The 27954-nt window shown below is 42.0% G+C and overlaps 1 protein-coding gene across 8 annotated transcripts in view; it reads left to right on the top strand.

The window, feature by feature from the left end:
• The window catches only part of LOC139540290 (suppressor of tumorigenicity 7 protein homolog), a 71114-nt gene that overhangs the window by 15331 nt on the left and 27829 nt on the right, over positions 1-27954 (top strand). For 5 of the 8 annotated variants that reach the window (XM_071344024.1, XM_071344023.1, XM_071344022.1 and 2 more), the window contains exon 2: positions 17679-17714. The exons of the other annotated variants lie outside the window; for them this stretch is intronic. In XM_071344024.1, the coding sequence (XP_071200125.1) occupies positions 17679-17714 (36 nt within the window). The remainder of the gene's footprint in view (positions 1-17678; positions 17715-27954) is intronic. 8 annotated transcript variants of the gene reach the window in all.

Here is a 27954-nt window from a genome sequence, read left to right as displayed (position 1 = left end):
TCAGATTACAAAGATGGAAAAAAAAGCTGCCCTTGAAATATTCTTGATATGTTCGTCAAAAGAGAGATCAGGGTCCAGAGTAACGCCGAGGTCCTTCAGTTTTATTTGAGACGACTGTACAACCATCAAGATTAATTGTTAGATCCAACAGCAGATCTTTGTTTCTTGGGATCTAGAACTAGCGTCTCTGTTTTGTCCGAGTTTAAAAGAAGAACATTTTCCGCCATCGACTTCCTTATTTCTGAAACACAGGCTTCCAGGGTAGGCAATTTTGGGGCTTCACAATGTTTCATGGAAATGTGTCTTCTGCATAGCAGTGAAAGTTTACATTGTGTTTCCAAATGAAATCACCAAGATGTAGAATATATAATGAAAACAATAGTGGTCCTAAAACGGAACCTTGAGGAATACAAACTTACAATTTATTTGTCAGAGGACAAACCTTCCACAGAGACAAACAGACTTCTTGCTGACAGATAAGATCTAAACCAGGCAAGAACTTGTCCGTGTAGACCAAGTAGGGTTTCTAATCTCTCCAAAATAATGTGGTGATTGATGGTGTCAAAAGCAGCACTAAGGTCTAGGAGCACTAGGACAGATGCAGAGCCATGGTCTGATGACATGAAAAGGTAATTTATCACCTTCACGAGTGCAGTCTCAGTACTATGATGGGGTCTAAAACCAGACTGAAGCATTTTGTATACATTGTTTGTCTTCAGGAAGGCAGTGAGTTGCTGCGCAACAACTTTTAAAAATGTTTTTGAGAGGAATGGGAAATTCGATATAGGCCTTTATTACTCCCACTTTTAGCGAGTTTGGTACACATCCGGTGGATAGAGAGCCATTTATTATGTTCAACATAGGAGGGCCAAGCAGACAGAATCCACTCCTCAGTAAAAGCCACATGACTGCGGCACGAACTGGGAGACTAGTCAGGATCGAGGGAAAGATGAACGGAGCAAAGAACAGAGATCTTTTTTTTCTCCCTTTTTACCCCGTTTTCTCCCCAATTTCGTGGTATCCAATTTGTCTCGTCGCTGCAACTCCCGTACAGACTCGGGAGGGGCGAAGTTCGGGAGTTCCGTGCGTCCTCCGAAACACAACCCAACCAAGCCGCACTGCTTCTTGACACAATGCCCACTTAACACGGAAGCCAGCCTCACCAATGTGTCGGAGGAAACATTGTGCACCTCGCGAGCGTGTACTGCGCGCGGACCGCTGCATGAGTCGCTAGTGCTCGATGGGACAAGGACATCCCTGCCGGCCGAATCCTCCCCTAACCTGGATGACGCTGGGCCAATTGTGCGCTGCCCCGTGGGTCTCACGGTCGCGGATGTCTGCGTCACTCGGGAGCCTAGACTCGAACCCAGAATCTCTAGTGGCACAGCTCCTCAGACCACTGCGCCACTCGGGAGGCCCGTACAGAGAGCTCCTTAATGAAAACCTGCTGCAGATCGCTCAGGACCTGACTTTTCACTGTCTAACAGGACAACAACCCTAAGCACACAGCCAAGACAATGCAGTAGTGGCTTCGGGACAAGTCTCTGAATGTCCTTGAGTGGCCCAACCAGTGCCTGGACTTGAACCCGTTCGAACATCTCTGGAGAGACCTGAAAATATCTATGCAGCAACGCTCCCCATCCAACCTGACAGAGCTTGAGAGGATCTGCAGAGAAGAATGGGAGAAACGCCCCAAATACAGGTGTGCCAAGCTTGTAGCGTCATACCCAAGAAGACTCGAGGCTGTAATCGCTGCCAAAGGTGCTTCAACAAAGTACTGAGTAAAGGGTCTGAATACTTATGTAAATGTTATATTTCAGTTTCTTATTTTTAATGAATTAGCAAACATGTCTACAAACCAGTTTTTGCTTTGCCATTATGGGGTATTGTGTGTGTAGATTAATGATTTAAAAAAATTGTAACCCGTTTTTAGAATAAGGCTGTAATGTAACAAAATGTGTAGAAGTCAAGGGGTCTGAATACTTTCCAAAGGAACTGTAAATCCACTTCACTTACTGTAGTTCATTAACCAAAATATATATATTTTTTAACTCATGTCATAGCCGACACCCCATTCTTTCTGCAGACATTTGAATCTTAATTCGAAACAGATATATAAAGAGTTTTTGGAAAACGTGGTCACAAAAAACGGAGGGAGATTTTTACCAAAATTCAATTAGCAAACTTTGCATCGGCACAGTTCTTCCAGTAAATATGTTTTTGTGAAATGTTCAGTGGACATTTTTTTAATTAATCCTTGTGCATAGGGTTGTAAGGTTTGTCAAACTTTGAAATCAATGGTATTTGTTTGGTAACAGTGAAAAATCTGTTTCTCAGCAAAATTCCTTTATCATGGAATTGCACAGAGGTGAGAGAACAGCCCTAAGGGTTGGTAATTGGGGAAACCCTGTCATGCATCTAGTCTGTGTCCTAAATGGCACCCTGCTTGGACCATTTTGTGCCAACATTGTAGAACTCTGCTTGCCATGCACCCTAACAACTGGTGTAGAGTCCATGCTCAAATCTGCTCATAGGCCTACCCATGTTTTTTTCGAGCATCTTATAGCCCAGAGCATTGGCTCTATGTAGACCAACCCTAATATTCCATATTCCATGAGACCTGTGCTAAACTGACCCTCAGATGTCTCTATATATATACACACACACACACACACACACACACACACACACACACACACACACACACACACACAGCGTAGCTAGATCCAACTGGAATGGGGGTCTTAATTTAGAACTTGTGTGCAGTCAGTAACATGAGCACCGAAAGCAATGTTTGCCATTCCTTTGACAGGCCAGGCTGCCCTACCCTACGAATCGCTCTAGTTCGCTTCAACATTTCTGCTTTCAATAGCCACCAATCTGAAAATGTCAACCTTGGATGTTGTTTTGGGGACTCTTGCCCCCCTGTCTTGGGAGAAAGTCTAAGCCAGGGAAACACTACAGAACCTCACCAGGCAGCAGTCCCTCAATGCTCCTAACACTGAGCACTCCTCCAGTCACCAGAGCTGCCTGGAAAGGAGGGGTCTGGCCAAGTAAGCTAAGTGTCAAGAAATCAGCACAACTGCACTCTGTACAAGTGCTGCTAGCCAATATATGTCAGGGTCAGTGTTTTTTCTTGATCCAAAAGGGGCTTAGGTGGTGGAGGGCTCAGCCGCACCCCCATCATGGCGGTGTAGAGAAACTTTTGCATGTTAAAGCCAATTTCCTGCAATTCTACACATTTATCCATGGAGCTAATATTTATTTTGACCATTTTAAAGCTTATTTCCTGCAATTGTACATATTTTGCCATGAAGCTTGAGAAATGATTTTGTCATTTTAAAGCTAATTCCCTGCAATTCTATGCATTTTGCCATGGCTAAAACTGTGTTCTTTTGCTCAAACATAATAACAAAATCAATACTGCTAATTTCATTGTTTTTGGAATTTTCTATTCTCTATTCTTTGACTGTTTAGCTTTTATGTTGGTCATTGTTAGTTCTTAAAGATTATATTATTGAAAAATATATATGCCCATGATCTTTTCTACATACTTAATCTGGTTTTAGTCGTTTAAGTTTACACTGAAAGCATTTTTCATATCTTTAATAATTTGTTTTTACACTGTTTGGCCCACCCAAGGATTTCAATCCCTGAGGGTACTAGGGGTAGGCAATGAATCCCAAGGAAGTAAGACTAAGACAATTAGGTTAGTGTAGGACTATAACATGATCAAGTGTGTTAGATTAGAAGAAGCCTTTGGGAGGAATGACCACTCTGCTCATTCAATGAGCAATCTGATCCTAGCCTGCTAAACATACCTGTCACTCCAGGTGCACTCATTAATAGGGTTTCCCACTTTCCATAGCAGGACAGTTTGGTTAATGGCCAGGCCGTAGATTTGAATAGTGTTTAGAATTTTTGCATTTGAAGTTTGAATTCATGCAAATGGTACAAAGGGAGTTATGAATGATGTCGGCGCATATGATACTACAACCGTACTGTAGCTGGAGTGAAAAACATTGGGTTTCAGGCCTGTAGACTCAGATTCACAGCTGGTGAATAAGGCCTAGCCTAGCTACCAAGCTTCTAGTGATTTTGTATGTAGTAAGTAGGCCTATCACCAATCTTCCATCTATATCAGCCTGCTCAGAGAAGCACAAGATTGAACTTCACTCAACTTTCTAGAGTTTTCCCCTTTTTAGTTACCACTATCAATGTTTCGCTCTATTGTGGGAATTGTGCTCAAATCAAGTCAATATTAGCCTCTTTCAATGTAACATACCAAAACAAACTATGCAAAACTAACTGAGCAATATATTTTCTTGTAGGCAGAGTGCATTGTAGTAGGTTCTATTGCATTGACAGTCAAGACTCAGGCCCATACTCTACACAGACCGGTACGCCATAACCAATCAGAGCTACTAGGCCTATATGCAAATAGCCATTGCCATACAGTGCAGTCGGAAAGTATTCAGACCCCTTGACTTTTTCCACATTTGGTTACCTTACAGCCTTATTCTAAAATTGATTAAATCATTTTTTTTATTCTGCACAAAATACCACATAATGACAAAGCAAACACAGGTTTTCAGACATTTTTGCAAATGTCTTGGCTGTGTGCTTAGGGTCATTGTCCTGTTGGAAGGTGAACCTTCGTCCCAGTCTGACGTCCTGATCGCTCTGGAGCAGGTTTTCATCAAGGATCTCTGTACTTTGCTCCGTTCATCTTTCCCTTGATCCTGACTAGTGTCCCAGTCCCTGAAAAACACTGAAAAACATCCCAACAGCATGATGCTGCCACCACCATGCTTCAGTGTAGGGATGGTGCCAGGTTTCCTCCAGACGTGAAGCTTGGCATTCAGCCCAAATAGTTCAATATTGGTTTCATCAGACCAGAGAATCTTGTTTCTCCTGGTCTGAGAGTCTTTAAGGTGCCTTTTTTACAAGCTCCACGTGGGCTGTTGTGCGTTTTACTGAGGAGTGGCTTCCGTCTGGCCACTCTACCATAAAGCCCTGATTGGTGGAGTGCTGCAGATATGGTTGTCCTTCTGGAAGGTTCTCCCATTTCCACAGAGGAACTCTGGAGCTCCTTAAGAGTGACCGTTGGGCTCTTGGTCACCTCCCTGACCAAGGCCCTTCTCCACTGATTTCTCAGTTTGTCTGGGTGGCCAGCTCTAAGAAGAGTCTTGGTGGTTCCAAACTATATCCATTTGAAAATGATGCAGGCCACTGTGTTCTTGGGGACTTTAAGTGCTGCAGACCTTTTTTGGTACCCTTCCCCAGATCTGTGCCTCGACACAATGTCTCAGAGCACTACGGACAATTCCTTCAACCTCAAGTCTCATAGCAAAGGATCTAAATACTTATGTAAATAAGGTATTTCAGTTTTTTATTTTTAATACATTTGCAAACATTTCTAAAAATATATTTTCACTTTGTCATTATGGGGTATTGTGTGTAGGTTGATGAAAATATTTAAAGTTTTTTAAATTTATTTAATCCATTTTAGAATAAGGCTGTAACGTAACAAAATCTGGAAAAAGTCTAGGGGTCTGAATACTTTCTGAATGCACTATATATGGACATGTGCCATTCACTTTGAACTAGACTGTGTTTACAGCATGAGCCGTCGCAAGTAGATGCGCTTGTTTTGAGAATTAATGCTAGTTAATGAGTTTATTAGCCCATTTATATCTAATTTCTAGTCTACAATGGGGGAGTGGTTGCTTCCTACAAGAGCACAAAATGTGTGCATATTTAGCCATCTTTGAAATAGCAAGTCAGGTGAAGAGCTTTTTTTTATGTCTTAAAGGGGCGGTGTTGTATTTTGAGACTGGCTTGAATAAGCTAAGTAGCCAATAGGCAGAAGGTAGCATAATTTGTCTGGTTCTCTGTAATAATGGTATGGGGAATAATTATAAAATTAAGTCATTTCTTGCATCAAACACATTTTCAGTCACCTCCTTGTCTGAAGGACAAATGGATAAACAGGTTAATGTCAAGCCCTGCATGTTGTTTTCAAGTCTCATGGAATGTAGGCCTGCATTTAACACCACACATTTGCTGCTACTGTAGGCTGAATGATAGAACTGCTATTTCCATGTTAAAATGTTATGGAATGCATTTTTCTCCCTTGTTTTTTATGGTAGGCCTCTGGCAGGCCTCCTTTATGATGAAATAGCCACAATAACCTACTTGGCCACTGTTACTTGAAGCATGCACAGCCTCAGTATTCACAGTAATCTCTCGCTGGAATTTGCACAGGAATGTCGCAATGTTTATGTTGGGCCCAGCAGACCTGAAATTTGCCCAGTGCCCCAATAAAATGTATTTTAGGGAACATTGCCTATCACATGTCATCAATTGTAGGCTATTTTTTTGCCCATCCATAGGTTTTGTTCAGGAGATATTTGAGCATTCATTCTCCTTGTATTAAGCCATTGAGTGTATTTGGCATTCCATATTCCATGCAGCCATGTCTATATAATTATATTCCTCATCTGGTTGGAGTGCTTGGCATTCCTCAGGGCTATATGCAATCTCCCTTGCACTCGCTGTCTCTGGAATGGAATTAGTGTTTGGTGCCAGGCGGAGTGTGTGTGCATCTACCTTACTAATGGTTCTGACAGACAGGTGAGATCGAGTCACTAAACATTTTGTACTAGAATTGAGTCACACACTTCATTGTAACCTTTTATTTAACTAGGCAAGTCAGTTAAGAACAAATTCTTATTTACAATGATGGCCTACCCCAGCCAAACCCTGGCCAGTTGTGCACAGCCCTACGGGGCTCCCAATCACAGCCGGATGTGATGCAACCTGGATTCGAACCAGGGACTGCAGTGATGCCTCTTGCACTGAGATGCAGTGCTTTAGAATGCTGCGTCACTCGGGAGCCCAAGTTCATTGCCTCATAAAGTTAGTAAGGTAAGGCACAGCTTTCAAAATGACTCACTCATTAACTTACTTTATGCCCCAGTCTCCAGCTTCCATGTAGGCTTCTTATTCAGAGGATAGTTCCTCAAACATTTCAGATTATCTTAACTTGTTAAACGTATCTCAATAGTTAGGCTTCCTTTCCTCATCAACTTCTCCCTCATGACCCAAGGTTCTTGATGGAAAGGAGCCAACCAAGGTTGAGACACGGCCTCAGAGTGGAAAAGCTCCACTAAATACCTGCAACAAGTCAGATAAGACTCCCTTCAGAGGAAATTAAACTGCCATTCTCTCTGTGGCCAGTAGGTGTCACTAGCGTCAGAGCCTAAGCAGTACTGACCCAGTTATCTGAATGCTCTTGCTGCATTTGAATGGTGACCCAATGTAGGTAATCAAAGCGTTGCTCAACTTCCTTTGTGGGTGCCTCATTCTTCTGCTCATGCCTGAATGGAAAATTAAAGAAAGAAAGATGAATAAATGTCTGGTTATCAAAGGCTGCCATGGGCTGTTGTCTAGTCTAAGTACTGGATGGGAAACATCAATTTATGACACCCACACACACACATTTAAGTGCTTACGAATAAATACAGAAACTCACCTACGCGTATCTATACAACACATTGTTCCTTACTGTAGAGGCTATCTAGGCTTAGCAGGTAGCCTAGTGGTTAGAGCGCTGGGCCAGTAACCGAAAGGTTGCTAGATCGAATCCCCGAGCTGACAAGGTAAAAATCTGTTGCTCTGCCCCTGAACAAGGCAGTTAACCCACTGTTCCTAGGCTGTCATTGTAAATAAGAATTTGTTCGTAACTGACTTGCCTAGTTAAATAAAGGTTATTGAGGAGGACCACTAATGAACATAAAAATACATGGACATTGAAACACAACTGAAGTAATTTTTGGGTTAAAAGTTCAGATTTGACCACTGGGCACATTGGTTAAGAATTTAAGAAATGACCACAGGTACACTACAAGGTCAGTATGTACGCTCTAGGTACAAAGGACAGTTTGTTATTTATGTGTGACTGATTGGCTGTGTGTATTGTCTCCAATTTCACGGGTTATGGGGGTTTGGTTTTGTGATCAGAGCCTGGAAAAGTGGGTGGGTCCCTTCTAGAGGTCAACCGATTAATTGGAATGGCCGATTTAATTAGGGCCGATTTTTCAAGTTTTCATAACAATCGGAAATTGGTAATTTTGGACGCCGATTTTGCCGGTTTAAAAAGAATGATGGCCTAGGAACGGTGGGTTTAACTGCCTTGTTCAGGGGCAGAATCACAGATGGTTACCTTGTCAGCACAGGGATTCAATCTTGCAACCTTACGGTTAACTAGTCCAACGCTCTAACCACCTGCCTCACGAGGAGCCCGCCTGTTACACGAATGCAGTAAGAAGCCAAGGTAAGTTGCTAGCTAGCATTAAACTTATCTTATAAAAAACAATCAATCAATCGTTATAACTACACATGGATGATATTACTAGTTTATCTAGCGTGTCCTGCGTTGCATATAATCGATGCAGTGCACATTCGCGAAAAAGGACTGTCGTTGCTCCAACGTGTACCTAACCATAAACATCAATGCCTTTCTTAAAATCAATACACAGAAGTATATATTTTTAAACCTGCATATTTAGCTAAAAGAAATCCAGGTTAGCAGGCAATATTAACCAGATGAAATTGTGTCACTTCTCTTGCGTTCATTGCACACAGAGTCAGGGTATATGCAACAGTTTGGGCCGCCTGGCTCATTGTGAACTAATTTGCCAGAATTTTACGTAATTATGACATAACATTGAAGGTTGTGCAATGTAACAGGAATATTTAGACTTATGGATGCCACCTTTTAGATAAAATACGGAACGGTTCCGTATTTCACTGAGAATAAACGTTTTGTTTTCGAGATGATAGTTTCCGGATTTGACCATATTAATGACCTAAGGCTCTTATTTCTGTTATTATGTTATAATTAAGTCTATGATTTGATTGAGCAGTCTGACTGAGCTATGGTAGGCACCAGCAGGCTAGTGAGCATTCATTCAAACAGCACTTTCATGCGTTTGGCCAGCAGCTCTTCGTAATGCTTCAAGCATTGCGCTGTTTATGACTTCCAGCCTATCAACTTCCGAGATTAGGCTGGTGTAACCGATGTGAAATGGCTAGCTAGTTAGCGGGGTGCGCGCTAGTAGCGTTTCAAACGTCACTCGCTCTGAGACTTGGAGTAGTTGTTCCCCTTGCTCTGCATGGGTAACGCTGCTTCGAGGGTGGCTGTTGTCGATGTGTTCCTGGTTCGAGCCCAGGTAGGAGCGAGGAGAGGGATGGAAGCTATACTGTTACACTGGCAATACTAAAGTGCCTATAAGAACATCCAATAGTCAAAGGTATATGAAATACTCTAATCGTATAGAGAGAAATAGTACTATAAATCCTATAATAACTACAACCTAAAACTTCTTACCTGGGAATATTGAAGAGTCATGTTAAAAGGAACCACCAGCTTTCATATGTTCTCATGTTCTGAGCAAGGAACTTAAACGTTAGCTTTTTTACATGGCACATATTGCACTTTTACTTTCTTCTCCAACACTGTGTTTTTGCATTATTTAAACCAAATTGAACATGTTTCATTATTTATTTGAGACTAAATTTATTTTATTGATGTATTATATTAAGTTAAAATAAGTGTTCATTCAGTATTGTTGTAATTGTCATTATTACAACAAAAAAAAAATATATATATACAGTGGGGCAAAAAAGTATTTAGTCAGCCACCAATTGTGCAAGTTCTCCCACTTAAAAAGATGAGAGAGGCCTGTAATTTTCATCATAGGTACACTTCAACTATGACAGACAAAATGAGAAAAAAAAAATCCAGAAAATCACATTGTAGGATTTTTTATGAATTTATTTGCAAATTATGGTGGAAAATAAGTGTTTGGTCACCTACAAACAAGCAAGATTTCTGGCTCTCACAGACCTGTAACTTCTTCTTTAAGAGGCTCCTCTGTCCTCCACTCGTTACCTGTATTAATGGCACCTGTTTGAACTTGTTATCAGTATAAAAGACACCTGTCCACAACCTCAAACAGTCACACTCCAAACTGCACTATGGCCAAGACCAAAGAGCTGTCAAAGGACACCAGAAACAAAATTGTAGACCTGCACCAGGCTGGGAAGACTGCATCTGCAATAGGTAAGCAGCTTGGTTTGAATAAATCAACTGTGGGAGCAATTATTAGGAAATGGAAGACATACAAGACCACTGATAATCTCCCTCGATCTGGGGCTCCACGCAAGATCTCACCCCGTGGGGTCAAAATGATCACAGGAACGGTGAGCAAAAATCCCAGAACCACACGGGGGGACCTAGTGAATGACCTGCAGAGAGCTGGGACCAAAGTAACAAAGCCTACCATCAGTAACACACTACGCCGCCAGGGACTCAAATCCTGCAGTGCCAGACGTGTCCCCCTGCTTAAGCCAGTACATGTCCAGGCCCGTCTGAAGTTTGCTAGAGAGCATTTGGATGATCCAGAAGAAGATTGGGAGAATGTCATATGGTCAGATGAAACCAAAATATAACTTTTTGGGTAAAAACTCAACTCGTCGTGTTTGGAGGACAAAGAATGCTGAGTTGCATCCAAAGAACACCATACCTACTGTGAAGCATGGGGGTGGAAACATCATGCTTTGGGGCTGTTTTTCTGCAAAGGGACCAGGACGACTGATCCGTGTAAAGGAAAGAATGAATGGGGCCATGTATCGTGAGATTTTGAGTGAAAACCTCCTTCCATCAGCAAGGGCATTGAAGATGAAACGTGGCTGCGTCTTTCAGCATGAAAATGATCCCAAACACACCACGCGGGCAATGAAGGAGTGGCTTCGTAAGAAGCATTTCAAGGTCCTGGAGTGGCCTAGCCAGTCTCCAGATCTCAACCCCATAGAACATCTTTGGAGGGAGTTGAAAGTCCGTGTTGCCCAGCAACAGCCCCAAAACATCACTGCTCTAGAGGAGATCTGCATGGAGGAATGGGCCAAAATACCAGCAACAGTGTGTGAAAACCTTGTGAAGACTTACAGAAAACGTTTGACCTCTGTCATTGCCAACAAAGGGTATATAACAAAGTATTGAGAAACTTTTGTTATTGACCAAATACTTATTTTCCACCATAATTTGCAAATAAATTCATTAAAAATCCTACAATGTGATTTTCTGGATTTTGTTTTCTCATTTTGTCTGTCATAGTTGAAGTGTACCTATGATGAAAATTACAGGCCTCTCTCATCTTTTTAAGTGGGAGAACTTGCACAATTGGTGGCTGACTAAATACTTTTTTCCCCCACTGTATATATGGAGACATTTTTGTCACTAAACAAAGGGGTTAAATGCATGTCAAAATAAATAAGAAATATCTGGAAATATTAGTTATCTGTCAGATATAGGGCAGACACTTAAGTGAGAATGCCCTCGAAGCCGGTGTTTGGAGGATATATAGGCACAGGTGTTGTTAATATACCCGTTTCAATATTTCCTCCAAACCCCGTCTTTGAAGGCATTATCACTTATATACAACGGTTTACAAATATATTCAAATAATGATTTGACATATTTTCATTAAAAACGTTATTTTGATGAATTTGTTCATACTATTTCATCCTTTCACAAGATATAGTCCCAATACAAATCTAGGGTTGCTACCCAAGCCGGCTGGTCGTTCGTTCTATCGGTTCGGTTGCTAGAGACACAACCCAGTCTTTCGTTCTAAATGTTCCATTGCCATACTGGCTGGCAACGTTCTTCATAGTAATGAACGTGTCAGGAGTCGGGATGTGACAGGCAAGTAGCGTTTCTCAGCCAATCGAAATCATGAATCAGCTGGCATCGTTTTTCTGGACAAAATAAAAAAAATTAAATTGACAAAAGGTCAAACGAAACGAAGTGCAGCTAATTTGCAGTCTTTCCATCTTCAGTTTGAAGTGATTGTGTTACTGTAGCTGTGTTGTTAACTAGCTCCTCTGAACAACAGTGTCCTGACGAGAGAGCACATTTTCTATGCCAGGCAAAATTGCACCTCATTAGCTCATTGTTATGTATGTAACCAAATAAATGTCACTAGAAAACAGCTTAAACAAATGCAAATATGGCTACTTTGCTTATTCTGGCTGCACTTTTTGATGTGACTGTAAGTTAGCCGTAGTTGGCTAGCTAGCAAGCAAGGGATAACTATGGGACAGCTGGAGATCGAATTTGAATATTGAAACAATGTTGCAAATGTCGGAGAGACAGACCACAAGGTTGATACAAATCTCCGCTGTTGAAAATTAAATGTTAGTCTAAAAGAAATGTGAGTGTCTAGAATCTAGATGCTTTTTATAGTGGGGATCAAGTTGATAAAGTACCTGGCTGGGCAGATGAGACAGTGGATTGCGCAGTCAGATGGAACAGAGTTAAACAGGCAATTTAACGTCAGATTTAGCCAGTGGTAACATGTGGAATAGACACCGGCTGGAATGCGGTTTTAACCAATCATCATTCAGGATTAGACCCACCCATTGTATACTTTCAAACAATTTCTTTAGATTTTTTTTTTTGGGGGGGACTAACTGTTGTTCCATTTAGAGAATCTGTTATTCTATGCGTTTGTATGGGCTAATAGTAGTAAGGCCAAATAAATATTTTTATCAACAACAAAAAATATTTTTTTATACTTCAATCAATAGCAAAGTGGTCGTTGGTATGACCTTCTTATAACAATTCCATATAGCTTATTAGAAACCCCTTCCCCTGCTTAGACAGGGCTTAGACTGTTTAGTAACAAAAATAAAGGTTAAATACATGTCAAAATATATATTTCCTGATCTTTCCTATATCCCGACTTAGATTGTTATGGGTTAACTAGGTCTTTCTTTGCAGCACTTGACCACATGACTACAATAATCAAGATAAGACTAAACTAGAGCCTTTGGGACTTGCTTTTTGGAGTGTGGTGTCAAAAAAGCTGAGCTTTTCTTTATTATGGACTGACCTCTACCCATCTTTACAACCATTGAATCTAGATGTTTTGACCATGGCAGTTTACAATCTAAGGTAATGCCAAGTAATTGAGTTTCCTCAACTTGTTCAACAACCACACCATTCATTACCAGATTCAGCTGAGGGCTAGAGCTTAGGGAATGATTTGTACCAAATACAATGTTCTTAGTTTTAGAGATGTTCAGGACCAGTTTTTTTACTGGCCACCCATTCCAAAACAGACTGCAACTCTTTGTTAAGGGTTTCAGTGACTTCATTAGCTGTGGTTGCTGACACATATATGGTTGAATCATCAGCATACATGGACACACAGGCTTTGTTTAATGCCAGCGGCAGGTCATTGGTAAAAATAGAAAAGAGTAGAGGGCCTAGAGAGTTGCCATGCGGTACAGCACACCCTACATGTTTAACATTAGAGGCTTCCATTAAAGGACATTTGGAGTTCAATTAGATAGCTCTGAATCCAAGATATGGCAGAGGTTGAAAATCCACAAAAAAACATATGTTTTCTCAATAACAGGTTATGGTCAATATCACAGGCTGCACTGAAATCTAACAGTACAGCTCCCACAATCACCTTATTATCAATTTGTTTCAACCAATCATCAGTCATTTGTGTCAGTGCAGTACATGGTGAGTGCCCTTCTCTATAAGCATGCTGAAAGTCTGTGAATTTGTTTAAAGAGAAATAGTGTTGTATTTGGGCAAACAGAACAGTTTGCTAAGAGCTGGCAACAAGCTGATAGGTCTGCTGTTAGAACCAGTAAAGGTCGCTTTGCCACTCTTGGGTAGCGGAATGACTTTGGCTTCCCTCCAGGCCTGAGGACAAAGACTTTCCTCTAGGCTCAGATTAAAGATATGACGGATAGGAGTGAGCTACCATCCTCAGTAACTTTCCGTCTAAGTTGTCCATGCCATGAGTTTTGTCATTTATTGATCGATAACACTAGTTTTCCCACCTCTCCCACACTAACTTTACAAAATTCAAACTTGCTTTTCTTTCATTAGGTTTTTTAATGCATGAATACGATGGCTCACTGCTCATTGTTGGCATTTCCTGTCTGTTTGCCCACTTTGCCAATGAAGTAATCATTAAAATAATTAACGTCAAATGGTTTTGTGATAAATAAACCAAATGATTCAATGAACGATGGAGTTGAATTTGTCTTTCTGGCCATTTCATTTAAAGTACTCAAGTTTTTTTTCCATCATTCTTTATATCATTGATCTTGACTTCATAATATAGTTTTAATTTTGTTCAGTTTAGTCACATAATTTCTCAATTTAGTAAGTAAGTATTTTAGTAAGTATTTAGTAAGTAAGCCAGCCATCAATAACAGTAAGTCAGCCAGTCAGATGTGCAGCCAGACTTATTAGCCACTTATTGATGGCTGTCTTGCTGCGATTATAACTAGTCCCTCATCCCCCATCCACCTCACCTGGCCCTTGTGGTCGCCATGACAAAGGCCCTGCGTCCTGAAGGTCGTCAAGGCAACGAGAGGCCAGAGAGTGTGCAAATTGGCAATGCTCAACTCAAATAGCTATCCTGTTCTGAATCTGAACCGATGATGATTGAGGACGTTATGGGCTCTCTCTGCTTTACTGAAGGCGGCAGCTATTCTCTCACAGCTCTTCCGCTCGCCATAGAAAAGGACAAGGCCCCTTAGCACTTGTTTCCATTCTGTTGAATACTTTTGTGTAAAAAAACGAATGATTTCATATTGAATCAGGTCCTGGACTTGTTCTAGGCCAGCAGTGCCCAAGGCCTTTTTTTTTCTTCCTCTTGGTTCACCTTGTTGAATATTGACAGCGTTGTCTCTAAGCACAGGTCCTAAATAGGGCTGGGACGATACCAGTATCCCGATACCCCTTAGTATCGTGGCAAGGAAACAAAGCGAATTTAATTTTTTTTGAAAAACAACCCTATTGTTAGAAACAAACGTCATAGTGTTGTCACATATATTTATTTTCCAAGTTATAGCGCAATAGTTGACATACAGCGGGTTTTTTTAAAAGACCAAAGAGTTTAATCTGCTTCGTGTTTTCATTTTTGGCTTGGGAAAAATATTGCTATAGTAGTATCGTCACAGCCTTAGTCTTAGATCAGTTGAGTGTTTTAGAGGATGATAGTACGTCTGACGTTATAGATAGTAATGTGGGGTTCATGCCTTGCTTACCCTAGCCCTAATTATGAACCCACTCATAAATACTGATTCTAGATCAGATTATGGGAGCTCCAGTTAGATGAAATATTAGGGAAAGCTGACATTTGAGCAGATTAGGATGCCCATGATTACAGATGGGGATTGTTTTTATTAAATCTAATCCTTGTACAGAACATCCCTCCTCCTCCCTTCCCCCTCTTATCTTCCCCTCCTCCTCTCCCCCGGTGCGGTGTTTCAGAGACCCTTGTGTAATTAACATGGCGACGTCTTTAGTAGAAGGGGAGGGATGGCGGGATAGAAGAGGTAGAAGGATGAGGGAGGGAGGGAGGGATGGGTGAAGGTGGGCCGGTCCTGTCTCCGCTTGAAGGACAAAGACGTTGGGTTTTGGCGAGGGAAGAGAGGGAGCCACCATGTGTGAGGGACAAAGGAGAAGAGGCCTTAGTCAAGACTCCCTCTTTCTCCCTCCCTCTCTCTCCTTCGCCCTTTCTTTCTCAGTCACAGAACTAGGCTTAATCCTAATGCTGCTATCACACTCCAGTCCTTTATTCAAATGACAGTTTGGGCTGTCTGACATGACAGCAAGTCTTACATATAGGCCCAGTGCTAACACACACACACACAATATTAGCTCTTTTTAATAGTATACAGTTTTTAACACGCAATGGCATTTAGAATTGTTGCGCAATAAAAATGCATGATGACTAATGAAAATACACACAAGCCAATTTAATTCCACTAAATTATGCACATTAAACTATAGACCGATAACCACGATGGTCAAATGAATTTACATCCACTGGTATTTCAATCAATGAATAAAAAGCATTATTTTGCAATGGGATTTTTTTGTTTTTCACCCGGTCATTTTGGCAACTCTTTTATTCATCGGCTTTTAGTTGTTTTTTTTATCGACCAAAGCCGGCAATTGCTGGCTAACGGAAACCCTGACACACGCACTCATCATGAACACCCTTGATTATTACATAAACACTCAGCATAGCCGCCCAGAATACACACATACTCGTGGTCTCCTAATCACATAATCACCTACGTATGCATTCTGATAATGATATTCTAGCTCTAATCTACGACTATGCATTCATGTGTACAACATGCAGATTCATGCAATAGGTTAGAGATAATACTGAGTTAATAATCACGTGCTCTTACCAGACTGTGGGTATCATGCTCAATCAGTGTCATCATTCAAATTAAAAGATGTTTCAGTTCGACGCGTGCCTGATTTTGTTTGCTTACCATTGCGTTTTGCTGAATGTTAATGTAATTACAACCCACACACACACACATATATATATTATATACCTAATATTTTTGGTAGCTTATATGGTTGAATGTGGTTAGATAATTCCCTGTACTGTAGGTAGGTGAATTCACCTGGTGTATGTGTTCATTAGTCTAGCCGCTGCACAGGCAGGTATGCACACAGCTGTCTCCAGAGTAATGGTTCTTATTCATTTCAATTTATGGACCTGCCCCTATTCCCCTTAGCCTACTTAGCCTACCGCTCCTCCGGTGGGGGATGTGTGTGTGTTTGACAGCAGGTTTTTTGGGGGGGACCATACTAGACAACCCCATATGATTGGTCTTTTCCCAGTACCACTTGCGTGCCCCCCTCCCTCCCTCCCCTTCGCCCTCTCTCCAGCAGCAGTCAGTGGGCGCATTTCTCTGCCCAGGCATTGCTTACCCATGCCAGGTCTTATAACGCCTGGATAGGTATTTTTAAGTATCAGCTAACATCATATGTCATAGCAATCTCACCCTTGGCAGCGTTGGAAGAAAGCGGATGTTGCCGGTTTTCAGGAATACAGTATTTTTAACCTAACTTCCGATTCCTCTGCTCAGGCGTCTTTTTTCGCCTTCTACGTTAGGTTATAGCAATCTGGTACCTGACAACGCAGTTGATGACGTGGCACGCAACTATTGGTTGATGCATGCAACGTCTGAGCAGGGGAACGCGACCAGTGTTTGTCAGGGTTCCTGACATCACTCACTGTTTGCATAGATATAGAATTACCCACCAGGCTGCCTACAGGATTGCAGTATTTGCTTTCAGCTTTTTTACCCGGGACAGCCCGCCTCTCGTTCTCGGCTGCGTGGACATATACAACGAGAGATAGATAAACGGAGGATAGTAGGAGACAACAAGAGGAGGAGAGGAAAGGAAGAGCTAGCTGCAGCAGGCAGGCAGCTCCTTATCTGTCTGGATTTAAACACGCATGTTTTCTGTGGAGAAGGATTTATATTGTTGGAGGGTTTTTTTCCCCTCTCTTGAGGCCCCTGTTCAGCGGCTGGACCGTGTGTCTTTTGGGAGCTGTGTGTGTGGAGGAAGGCCGTTTAACGGCTACAGGAGCGGAGCGAGAAGCTTGCGAGCAAGCAGAGCATCTGAAAGCCAGGGCAGGCCGGCTGGCTGCATTGTGTGCTTTGATGACCCCCGCTGTGTAGCTGCCTGCTCATCAACCCCCCTCCCTCTCTCTCTCTCTCTCTCCCTCCCTCTTCCCTCTCTCCCTCTATCTCCATCGCAGCGCCCGGCCCAGCCATGTTTGGCACAGAGTCCTCATGTAAGTACCGTATCGCCATCCTCCAGCCTCATCTATCTTTCTCTCTGTGTGTTGTGTGTTGTCTGGTGTTACGGTGTCTGTTCGCTTCATTCTGGGCTGCTCGCTTCATTCTCTTTCCATCCCTCTCTTTTTCCCCTTTCTCTGTCGTTCGTGTTGTTTTCCTTGTTTCCTGGTGACAGATTGCTCGGCAAGAAAGCTGGGATCTACCATTTTGCATAAAGGGTCTATGATAGCTGGTTGTGATGCAAAAATCCATCTCTCTCCCTCTCAATCCCTTCCAACACCTTCCTTCCCTCCCCTCCTTTTTTTCCATTTTTTTTAATCCACAATAGTCTTCCTGCACGCCTCCATGTTTATCCCAGATTTATCCGATTTATTCTGTGATGCATTTTATTCTCTTCTCACCTCTCTAAATGTAATGGCTTGGCTAGCTATCCTGAAATAGACACAATTACTGACTCTCTGTGTGCATGTTATGTGTGCGTGCATTCCACGTGACATGTTTTATAGATAGATAGATGAATGGGTCATTTTTTTCTACAGTGAGCTTTAAGAACCCTCCTGCCATTGCAGGTAGTTCTCTCAGTCTCTGTCTCCATCTCTCTCCTGCTCGGTCAGGTGACATTGAGCAGGGTGAATGTAGCATTTCCACACGCTAAGGAATAGAGATGCTAGCATCGGGGGCTCTAAATTAACATATTTCATTTGTAGCTCTGGTGCTCCCGACTTTTAAAAGTTAGGAGCACCAGAAAATATTTTGAGACATACCCTGTATTGGGCCTTTATGTATTCGAGCTACGTCTGAAGCAGATGTTGTGCCCTAGAAACTATGTCACGGTCACCTAATAATCCCCAGTTTACAATTGGCTCATTCATCCCCCTCCTCTCCCCTGTAACTATTCCCCAGGTCGTTGCTGCAAATGAGAACGTGTTCTCAGTCAACTTACCTGGTAAAATAACGGTAAAAAAATAAATAAAAAATGTAACAATGTAAATACATTTGTGTATTATAAAAAGCCAAAATGTTGACACAAATACCAAGTCATTTGTGGAATATTACCTAGTACCTAGTAGCTAATATCAGCGTGATAGTGACGGGGCCTAAAATTAACTTTTTGGTCCATCAGCTACTGTGGGAGGTAGATTTTAAAAATCTACCAGCCACTCAGATTACCAGCCAAAATATTTTTTCCCGGCAAAAATGACACCAACAAAACACAAACGGACGAATCAAGTCAAATTGTATTGGTCATATACACATGGTTAGCAAATGATAATGCGAGTGTAGCGAAATGCTTGTGCTTCTAGTTCCCGAGTAATATCTAACAAGTAATCTAACAAATTCACAACGACTACCTTGTACATATTCATCCCTTTACATTTGTGTGTATATGTAAATATAGGGATGAGCGATGGCCGTGCGGCATAGGCAAGATGCAGAAGATGGTATAGAATCCAGTATATACATTTGAGATGAGTAATGTAGGCTATGTAGACATTATTAAAGTGCCGTTATTTAAAGTGACTAGTGATACCTTTTATTAAATCCATTTATTACATTTATTAAAGTGGCAAGAGATTTGAGTCTGTGTGTTGGCAGCAGCCACTCTGTTAGTGATGGCTGTTTAACTGTCTCTCGGTCCCAGCTCTGATGCACCTGTACTGACCTCGCCTTCTGGATGATAGTGGGGTGAACAGGCAGTGGCTCGGGTGGTTGTTGTCCTTGATGATCTTTTTGTCCTTTCTGTGACATCGGGTGCTGTAGGTGTCCTGGAGGGCAGGTAGTTTGCCCCTGGCGATGCGTTGTGCAGACCTCACTACCCTCTGGAGAGCCTTGCGGTTGTGGGCGGAGCAGTTGCCGTACCAGGCAGTGATACAGCCCGACAATAAGCTCTCGATTGTGCATCTGTGAAAGTTTCAGAGTTTTGGGTGACAAGCCAAATTTCTTCATCACGCTATCTGTGTGGGTGGACCATTTTCAGTTTGTCCGTAATGTGTACGCCAAGGAACTTAACTTTCCACCTTCTCCACTACTGTCCCGTCGATGTGGATGGGGGGATGCTCCCTCTGCTGTTTCCTGAAGTCCACGATCATCTCCTTTGTTTTGTTGACGTTGAGTGAGAGGTTATTTTCCTGACACCACACTCCGAGGGCCCTCACCTCCTCCCTGTAGGCCGTCTCGTCGTTGTTGGTAATCAAGCCTACCACTGTAGTGTCATCTGCAAACTTGATGATTTGAGTTGAGGCGTGCATGGCCGCAGTCATGGGTGAACAGGGAGTACAGGAGAGGGCTGAGAACGCACCCTTGTGAGGCCCCGGTGTTGAAGATCAGCGGGGTGGAGATGTTGTTTCCTACCCTCACCACCTGGGGGTGGCCCGTCAGAAAATCCAGGACCCAGTTGCACAGGGCGAGGTCGAGATCCAGGGTCTCGAGACCCAAGTCAATGAACAGCATTCTTTCATAGGTATTCCTCTTGTCCAGGTGGGATAAGGCAGTGTGCAGTGCAATGGCGATTGCGTCGTCTGTGGACCTATTGGGGCAGTAAGCAAATTGGAGTGGGTCTAGGGTATCCGGTAGGGTGGCGTTGATATGATCCCTAACTAGTCTCTCAAAGCACTTCATGACAGAAGTGAGTGCTACGGGGCGATAGTCATTTAGTTCAGTTACCTTCGCTTTCTTGGGAACAGGAACAATGGTGGCCATCTTGAAGCATGTGGCCACAGCAGACTGGGATAGGGATTGATTGAATATGTCCGTTAACACACCAGCCAGCTAGTCTGCGCATGCTCTGAGGACGCGGCTAGGGATGCCGTCTGGGCCGGCAGCCTTGCGGAGGGTTAACACGTTTAAATGTTTTGCTCACGTTGGCCATGGTGAACGGGAGCCCACAGGCTTTGGTAGTGGGCTGTGGCACTGTATTGTCCTCAAAGCGAGCAAAGAAGTTGTTTAATTTGTCTGGGAGCAAGACGTCAATGTCCGCAACGAGGCTTGTTTTCTTTTTGTAATCCGTTGACTGTAGACCCTGCCACATACGTCTCGTGTTTGAGCCGTTGAATTGCGACTCTACTTTGTCTCTCTACTGATACTTTGCTTGTTTGATTACCTTGCGGAGGGAATAGCTACACTGTTTGTATTCGGTCATGTTTCCAGTCGCCTTGCCATGATTAAAAGCGGTGGTTCGCGCTTTCAGTTTTGCTCGAATGCTGCCATCAATCCACGGTTTCTGGTTAGGGAAGGTTTTAATAGTCACAGTGGGTACAACATCACCGATGCACTTGCTAATAAACTCGCTCACCGAGTCAGCGCATACATAAATGTTGTCACCAATAATGGCGCCGACAGAGATGGTCGCCTCTCTTCAGGTCCTTTAGGTCCCTGCAGTAATTTAGTTTTATTATTACTTACATTGTTAGCCCAGAAAATCTCATGTGTTATTACATACAGCCGGGAAGAACTATTGGATATAAAAGCGACGTCAACATACCAACGTCACGACCGGGAATACGACTTTCCAGAAGCGGATCCTTTGTTCGGACCTCCACCCTGGACGTGGGATCTTATCCCAGAGGCCGATCCAAAACAACGTGGTCGCCGCAGGAGAGGCAGACGGAGCAGCCTACTGGTCAACTGGCTGAGAAGGCGAGCACACCATATACCGCTTCTGAGCATATTACTCGCCAATGTCCAATCTCTCGACAACAAGGTCTTCCAGAGAGACATTAGAGATTGTAATATTCTCTGTTTCACGGAAACGTGGCTCACTCGGGATATGTTGTCGGAGTCGGTACAGCCACCCGGTTTCTTCACGCATCGCGTCGACAGTAACAAACAACTCTCTGGTAAGAAGGAGGGCGCGGGTGTATGCCTTATGATTAACTACTCATTGTGTGATCTTAACAAACATAATCGATAATATTTCAACCGGACCGTAACCTACTCAATAAGAGAGAAAAATAAAATGGAGAGCTACCCTCTCGCACCGGGGAACTAATCTAAGGACACCTGACAACTTCTCGCTGATTTTTCAAAATAAAAGCCTGAAACTATGTCTAAAGCCTGGTCACAGCCTGAGGAAGCCATTGGAAAATGAATCTGGTTGATACCCCTTTTAAATGGAAGAAAGACGTGCCAGGAAACAGATTTATAAACAAAATAAAAAATAATAATAATAAATCATTTTTAAATAATCACTTCCGGGTTAGATTTTCTCAGGTTTTCGCCTGCAGAATCAGTTTTGTTATACTCACAGACAATATTTTGACAGTTTTGGAAACTTTGGAGTGTTTTCTATCCTAATCTGTAAATTATATGTATATTCTACGATCTGGACCTGAGAAATAGTCCGTTTACCTTGGGAACATTATTTTAAAAAGTATATTAAAAAAATCTGACCCCTAACGTCAAGAGGTTAACAACATACAGGAACTTAAGTCCCTTTGTTCACCTGACATCAAATGCTGACCGCATTTTCTACCAAGAGAATTCTCTTCGTTTATAGTCACAGCCGTGTATATCCCCCGCAAGCAGATACCTTGACGGCCCTGAAATAACTTCACTGGACTCTATGTAAACTGAAAACCATACATCCTGAAACTGCATTTATTGTAGCTGGGGAATTTAACAAAGCTAATCTGAGAACAAGGCTTCCTAAATTCTATCAGCATATCGAATGCGCAACACGGGCTGGTAGCGTTCTCGACCATTGTTACTCTAACTTCTGCGATGCATACAAAGCCCTCCCCCGCCCTCCCTTTGGCAAATCTGACCAAGACTCCATTTTGTTGCGTCCAGCCTATAGACCGAAAGTAAAACAGGAAACGCCCGTGCTCAGGTCTATCCAACGCTGGTCTGACCAATCGGATTCCACGCTTCAAGATTGCTTCGATCACATAGACTGGGACATGTTCCAGGTAGCCTTAGACAATAAGCATGCTTTGTAATGTTTCTAAAACAATAAATGTATTTCTAGTAAGAAGTAATGTGGTATATTGTTTAATAAAAAAAGTTGTGACCTGAGTCTTTTAACCAAAATATCACAGATGAGACAAAAATGTTCAACTGCCTCTTTAAGGGCGGAGGTTACCATGGTAATGCGGCTCGAGTCGTGTTTGTGGCTGTGAGATATAGTCTGACTAGTAGCAGCGTTTTCTTCTCTTCCCTAGCAGTTGAAACTCAAACATAGAAAAAAACCTAGCTTGTGAACGAAACAATGTAAATAGACTTCGTACTTGTGTTTCTTGGCTGACTTCAGTAAACTTTAGTTTCAAGTAAACTAGACCAACTTTTCTGCCTGTGCGCAGCGCTTCTAGAAATGAATCTTTCACTCACCTCTTCACGTGCGCACAGTCCCCAGCCAGACAGTGTTGCAGCGCCCGATCGACTTGGACCCGATCGAACATCTCTGGAGAGACCTGAAAATAACTGCCGCAACGCTCCCCATCCAACCTGACAGGTCTTGAGAGGATCTGCAGAGAAGAATGGGAGTAACTCCCCAAATACATGTGCAAGCTTGTAGCGTCATACCCGAAAAGACTCGAGGCCGTAATTGCTGCCGAAGGTGCTTCAACACATTACTGATTTAAAGGGTCTGAATACTTATGTAAATGGACATTTTTTCTTTTTTCGTTTACATTTTTTAAATACATTTGCAAATATTCTAAAAACCTGTTTTTGCATTTTCATTGTAGGGTATTATGTGTAGATTGATTGAGGGGGAAAAAAGGTTTAATAAATTTTAGAATAAGGCAGTAAGGTAACAACATGTGGAAATACTTTCCAAATGCACTGTATATGCGACCAATATGGACGCATTTAGAGCCTTGGCTAGCATACATGCTGTCTTAGGTTTGATATATCACCAGTGTTTGGATGCGTGTTTATATTTTTTATTTATTTAGCAAATCCGTTAAAGTATTCCCACGAATAAAAAATATATATGTGATCGTGTCTAATGTAATAAAGGAATGATTTTTATTTTCAAATACATTCTCTGTCTGGGCATAGTTGTGGTCAATTTTCAGTGTATAAATTCTTATAATTATGTTCTGGCCCACTGACCACCCACTCCTACAAATATCAGCCCTCACCTGAATCTAGTTGCCCCACCCACCCCCCACAGTCGTTTTGAGGAGCTGTCACACTGATCTGCAGGTGGTCTGCTGTTCCAGCTAATATATTTGTGACCCCCCCCCCCCTTTTGATCAGTCCCATGATGCCCCTGAATCTACCAGCACAATGACACAAGTAAAATCCACCGCTGTGATCTAATATAAACTGTTGTGGTCACACACAGTCACAGTACCAAAGTTAGGCTACTTCTTTCTCTCTCCTGAAAGTCAGATTAGAGATTGTGTGCAACAGTCTAGCAGCAAGCAACCAGTCCCTTTCTGTTACCAGTTTCCCTGGCTTCTAAACAGAGAGCGGAGTTCAGTGGACTTATCATGCATGAAAATGCTGCTTCCTCGTATCATATCATCTGAATTTAATCTTTTCACTTGAGAAATTGTATGGTGGATAAGGATGATCTGTTATCTATCTGAAGATTTGATTTGATCAAACAGTTGAGTCCTGTTCCACGGGAGTCTCGCTAAAGGTCATTCTGACCTGTTGTTGTCCTGAAGAACTTAGTGTAAGTCTGCAGCCAAAAAGTGCATCAGTGGAGGGTCATTACCTGCCACCATTAATGAACTACTACAATGCTTTGTCTACCTGGTGCGATACAAAGCAGAGTCAGTGAGTTGGTCAGCTAACTAACATACTCTAAAATAGCCAGCACTATGTCCAGATTAAATGTGTGTTATGGGTGAATGTTACTGCTGGTAAGATATTACTCCTGTAGAGGCCCACTGTCTGCTGATTGTTTCAGGGCTCAGATTTGTCCACCTGCTGCTGGTATACTCGGTCATGTTCTCTTATTTACGTTCCTATGGCGATTGCTTTGTGGTGGCGAGCATGGTTTCTTCCATTGTCGCATGGCTAACAACAGCAGGTGACCTGGCTAGGTTTTTGCTTTGACTTTTCAGTGTCTGTGGTGGCTGGCAAACTGGTTGGTCAATTTAGTTTCAATCTCACTACACTTACTAAATCTGAATCAGAAGCAACACACATCAGACACTTTTATGTTTTTAACTACAAACTCAGACTCACATGAACTACAGACTACCTAAATTGCATACAGTCTTCAAATAGTAGCTCTAACAGTCACAAATAACTAGATAGCGTACACAATTTACCACACACTGTCACAACAAACTATAGTGCTTGGCCTATAAACAGGCAGGGTTGGGGAGTAACGGATTACATTAACTTCCGTTACGTTAACTTCGTATGGCTGCAATCCCGCTAACGGGATCGATATGACAACAGCCAGTGAAAGTGCAGGGCGCCAAATTCAAACAACAGAAATCTCATAATTAAAATTCCTCAAACATACATTGGTCTTATATCATTTTAAAGGTATTCTTGTTGTTAATCCCACCAAAGTGTCCGATTTCAAATATGCTTTTCAGCGAAAGCACTACAAACGATTATGTTAGGTCATCACCAAACCACAATAAGCACAGCCATTTTTCCAGCGAAATATAGCAGTCACAAAAAGCAGAAATAGAGATAAAATGAATCACTAACCTTTGATGATCTTCATCAGATGACACTCATAGGACTTCATGTTACACAATACATGCATGTTTTGTTTGATAAAGTTCATATTTATATAAAAAAATCTGAGTTTACATTGGTGCGTTACATTCACTAGTTCCAAAAACATCAAGTGATTTTGCATAGCCACATCGTTTCAACAGAAATACTCATCATAAATGTAGATGATAATACAAGTTATACACATGGAATTATAGATATACCTCTCCTTAATGCAACCGCTGTGTCAGATTTATATATTTTTTTTGCGGAAAAAGCAAACCATGCAATGATCTGAGTACGGCGCTAAGACGACAAATCAACCCAAAGAGATATCCGCCATGTTGGAGTCATAAGTCAGAAATAGCATTATAAATATTCACTTACCTTTGATCTTCATCAGAATGCACTCCCAGGAATCCCAGTTCCACAATGAATGTTTGTTTTGTTCGATAATGTCCATCATTTATGTCCAAATTCCTCCTTTTGTTCGCGCGTTCAGTACACAATCTAAACTCACGACGCGCGTGCAAGTCCAGTGGAAAGTACGGACGAAAAGTCCAAAAAGTTCCGTTACAGTCCGTAGAAACATGTCAAACGATGTATAGAATCAATCTTTAGGATGTTTTTAACATAAATCTTCAATAATGTTCCAACCGGAGAATTCCTTTGTCTTCGGAAAAGCAAATGGAACAGAGCTCGCTCTCACGTGAACGAGCGTCACGAGCTCAAAGCATTCTGCCAGACCTCTGACTCATTCCCCTCTCATTCGGCCCCACCTCACAGTAGAAGCATCAAACAAGGTTCTATAGACTGTTGACATCTAGTGGAAGCCTTAGGAAGTGCAACATGACCCCATTTCCACTGTATCTTGGATAAGCAAAGAGTTGAAAACCTACAACCTCAGATTTCCCACTTCCTGGTTGGATTTTTTCTCAGGTTTTTGCCTGCCATATGAGTTCTGTTATACTCACAGACATCATTCAAACAGTTTTAGAAACTTCAGAATGTTTTCTATCCAAATCTACGAATAATATGCATATCCTAGGATCTGGGCCTGAGTAGCAGGCAGTCTACTCTGGGCACGCTTTTCATCCGGATGTGAAAATACTGCCCTCTACCCCAAAGAAGTTAACAAGAAATTTGTGGAGGGGTTGAAAAACAAGTTTTAATGACTCCAACCTAAGTGTATGTAAACTTCCGACTTCAACTGTATATTGTAATCAGATACAGATACTTTCTAAAAAATATACTGAGCAAAAATTTAAATTTAAATGCAACATGTAAAGTGTTGGTCCCATGTTTCATGAGCTGAAATAAGTTCTCAGAAATGTTCCAGAAACACAAAAAGCTTATTTCTCTCAAATTTTGAGCACAAATTTGTTTACATCCATGTTAGTGAGCATTTCTCCTATGCCAAGATAATCCATCCACCTGACAGGTGTGGCATATCAAGAAGCTGATTAAACAGCATGATCATTACACAAGTGCACCTTGTGCTGGCGACAATAAAAGGCCACACTAAAATGTGCAGTTTTGTCACACAACACAATACCACAGATGTCTCATGTTTTGAGGGAGCGTGCAATTGGCATGCTGACTGCAGGAATGTCAACCAGAGCTGTTGCCAGAGAATTTAATGTACATTTCTCTACCATAAGCCGCCTCCAACATCGTTTTCGAGAATTTGGCAGTACGTCCAACTGGCCTCAACCGCAGACCACGTGTAACCATGCCAGCCCAGGACCTCCACATCTGGCTTCTTCACCTGCGGGATCGTGTTAGGGGGTGTTGAGGCGTATTTCTGTCTGTAATAAAGCCCTTTTGTGGCACACGTACTGTATACACAGGTTCGTTGTTAGGTTTTGGGTATTGACTGCTGCTCCTCTTTCCTGGTTTCATTTCAATGGCCTTTTGCACTACACTGTAGAGTGTAGCGGTTTCTATGGGAAATGCACCTATAAATGGTGGATGTACAGAATGGATACAGAACAGCACCAAAAGGAGGCTGAATTTGATGTTTGTGTTGATTTTGCGACTGTACAGTGTTTTGGTAAAGAATGAGCTGACTACAGCCACACAAGTCTGACCAAATGGTCCAAGCCACCTTACTTTTACTGTGATAAGTCTATTTTACACTTTGGCCATCATATTAGACTGAATCACTTGCCCAGCTGAGATATAGACCAAGAAAACTCATCTTATAATGGCGTCCTTGTGTATGTATTGTGCGAGGCACTGCATTTTTTGTGGTGAAGGTGACCTGTAGTTAAAGACCGAGTGGTATTGATTGATCGATCTCTGCCTCAGTATACAGCTTTGGCATGTAAGACTGCTGATATCATATGGTTAGCAGTTAAGATGGACACCACTACAATATACTCACATAGTGTGATGATGCTCATATGAAGGCCATTACAATATACACTACAGTTCAAAAGTTTTGGGTCACTTAGAAATGTCCTTGTTTTTGAAGAAGAAAAAAAAGTCTGTTAATATAACATCATATTGATCAGAAACACAGTGTAGACATTGTAAATGACTATTGTAGCTGAAACGGCTGATTTGTTATGGAATATCTACATAGGCATACAGAGGCCCATT

The sequence above is a fragment of the Salvelinus alpinus genome, chromosome 15 (genome assembly GCF_045679555.1).
Source record: "Salvelinus alpinus chromosome 15, SLU_Salpinus.1, whole genome shotgun sequence".
Lineage (NCBI taxonomy): Eukaryota > Metazoa > Chordata > Actinopteri > Salmoniformes > Salmonidae > Salvelinus > Salvelinus alpinus.
Note: the sequence above shows the minus strand (reverse complement) of the source record. Positions and strands in the feature narration are given on the sequence as shown.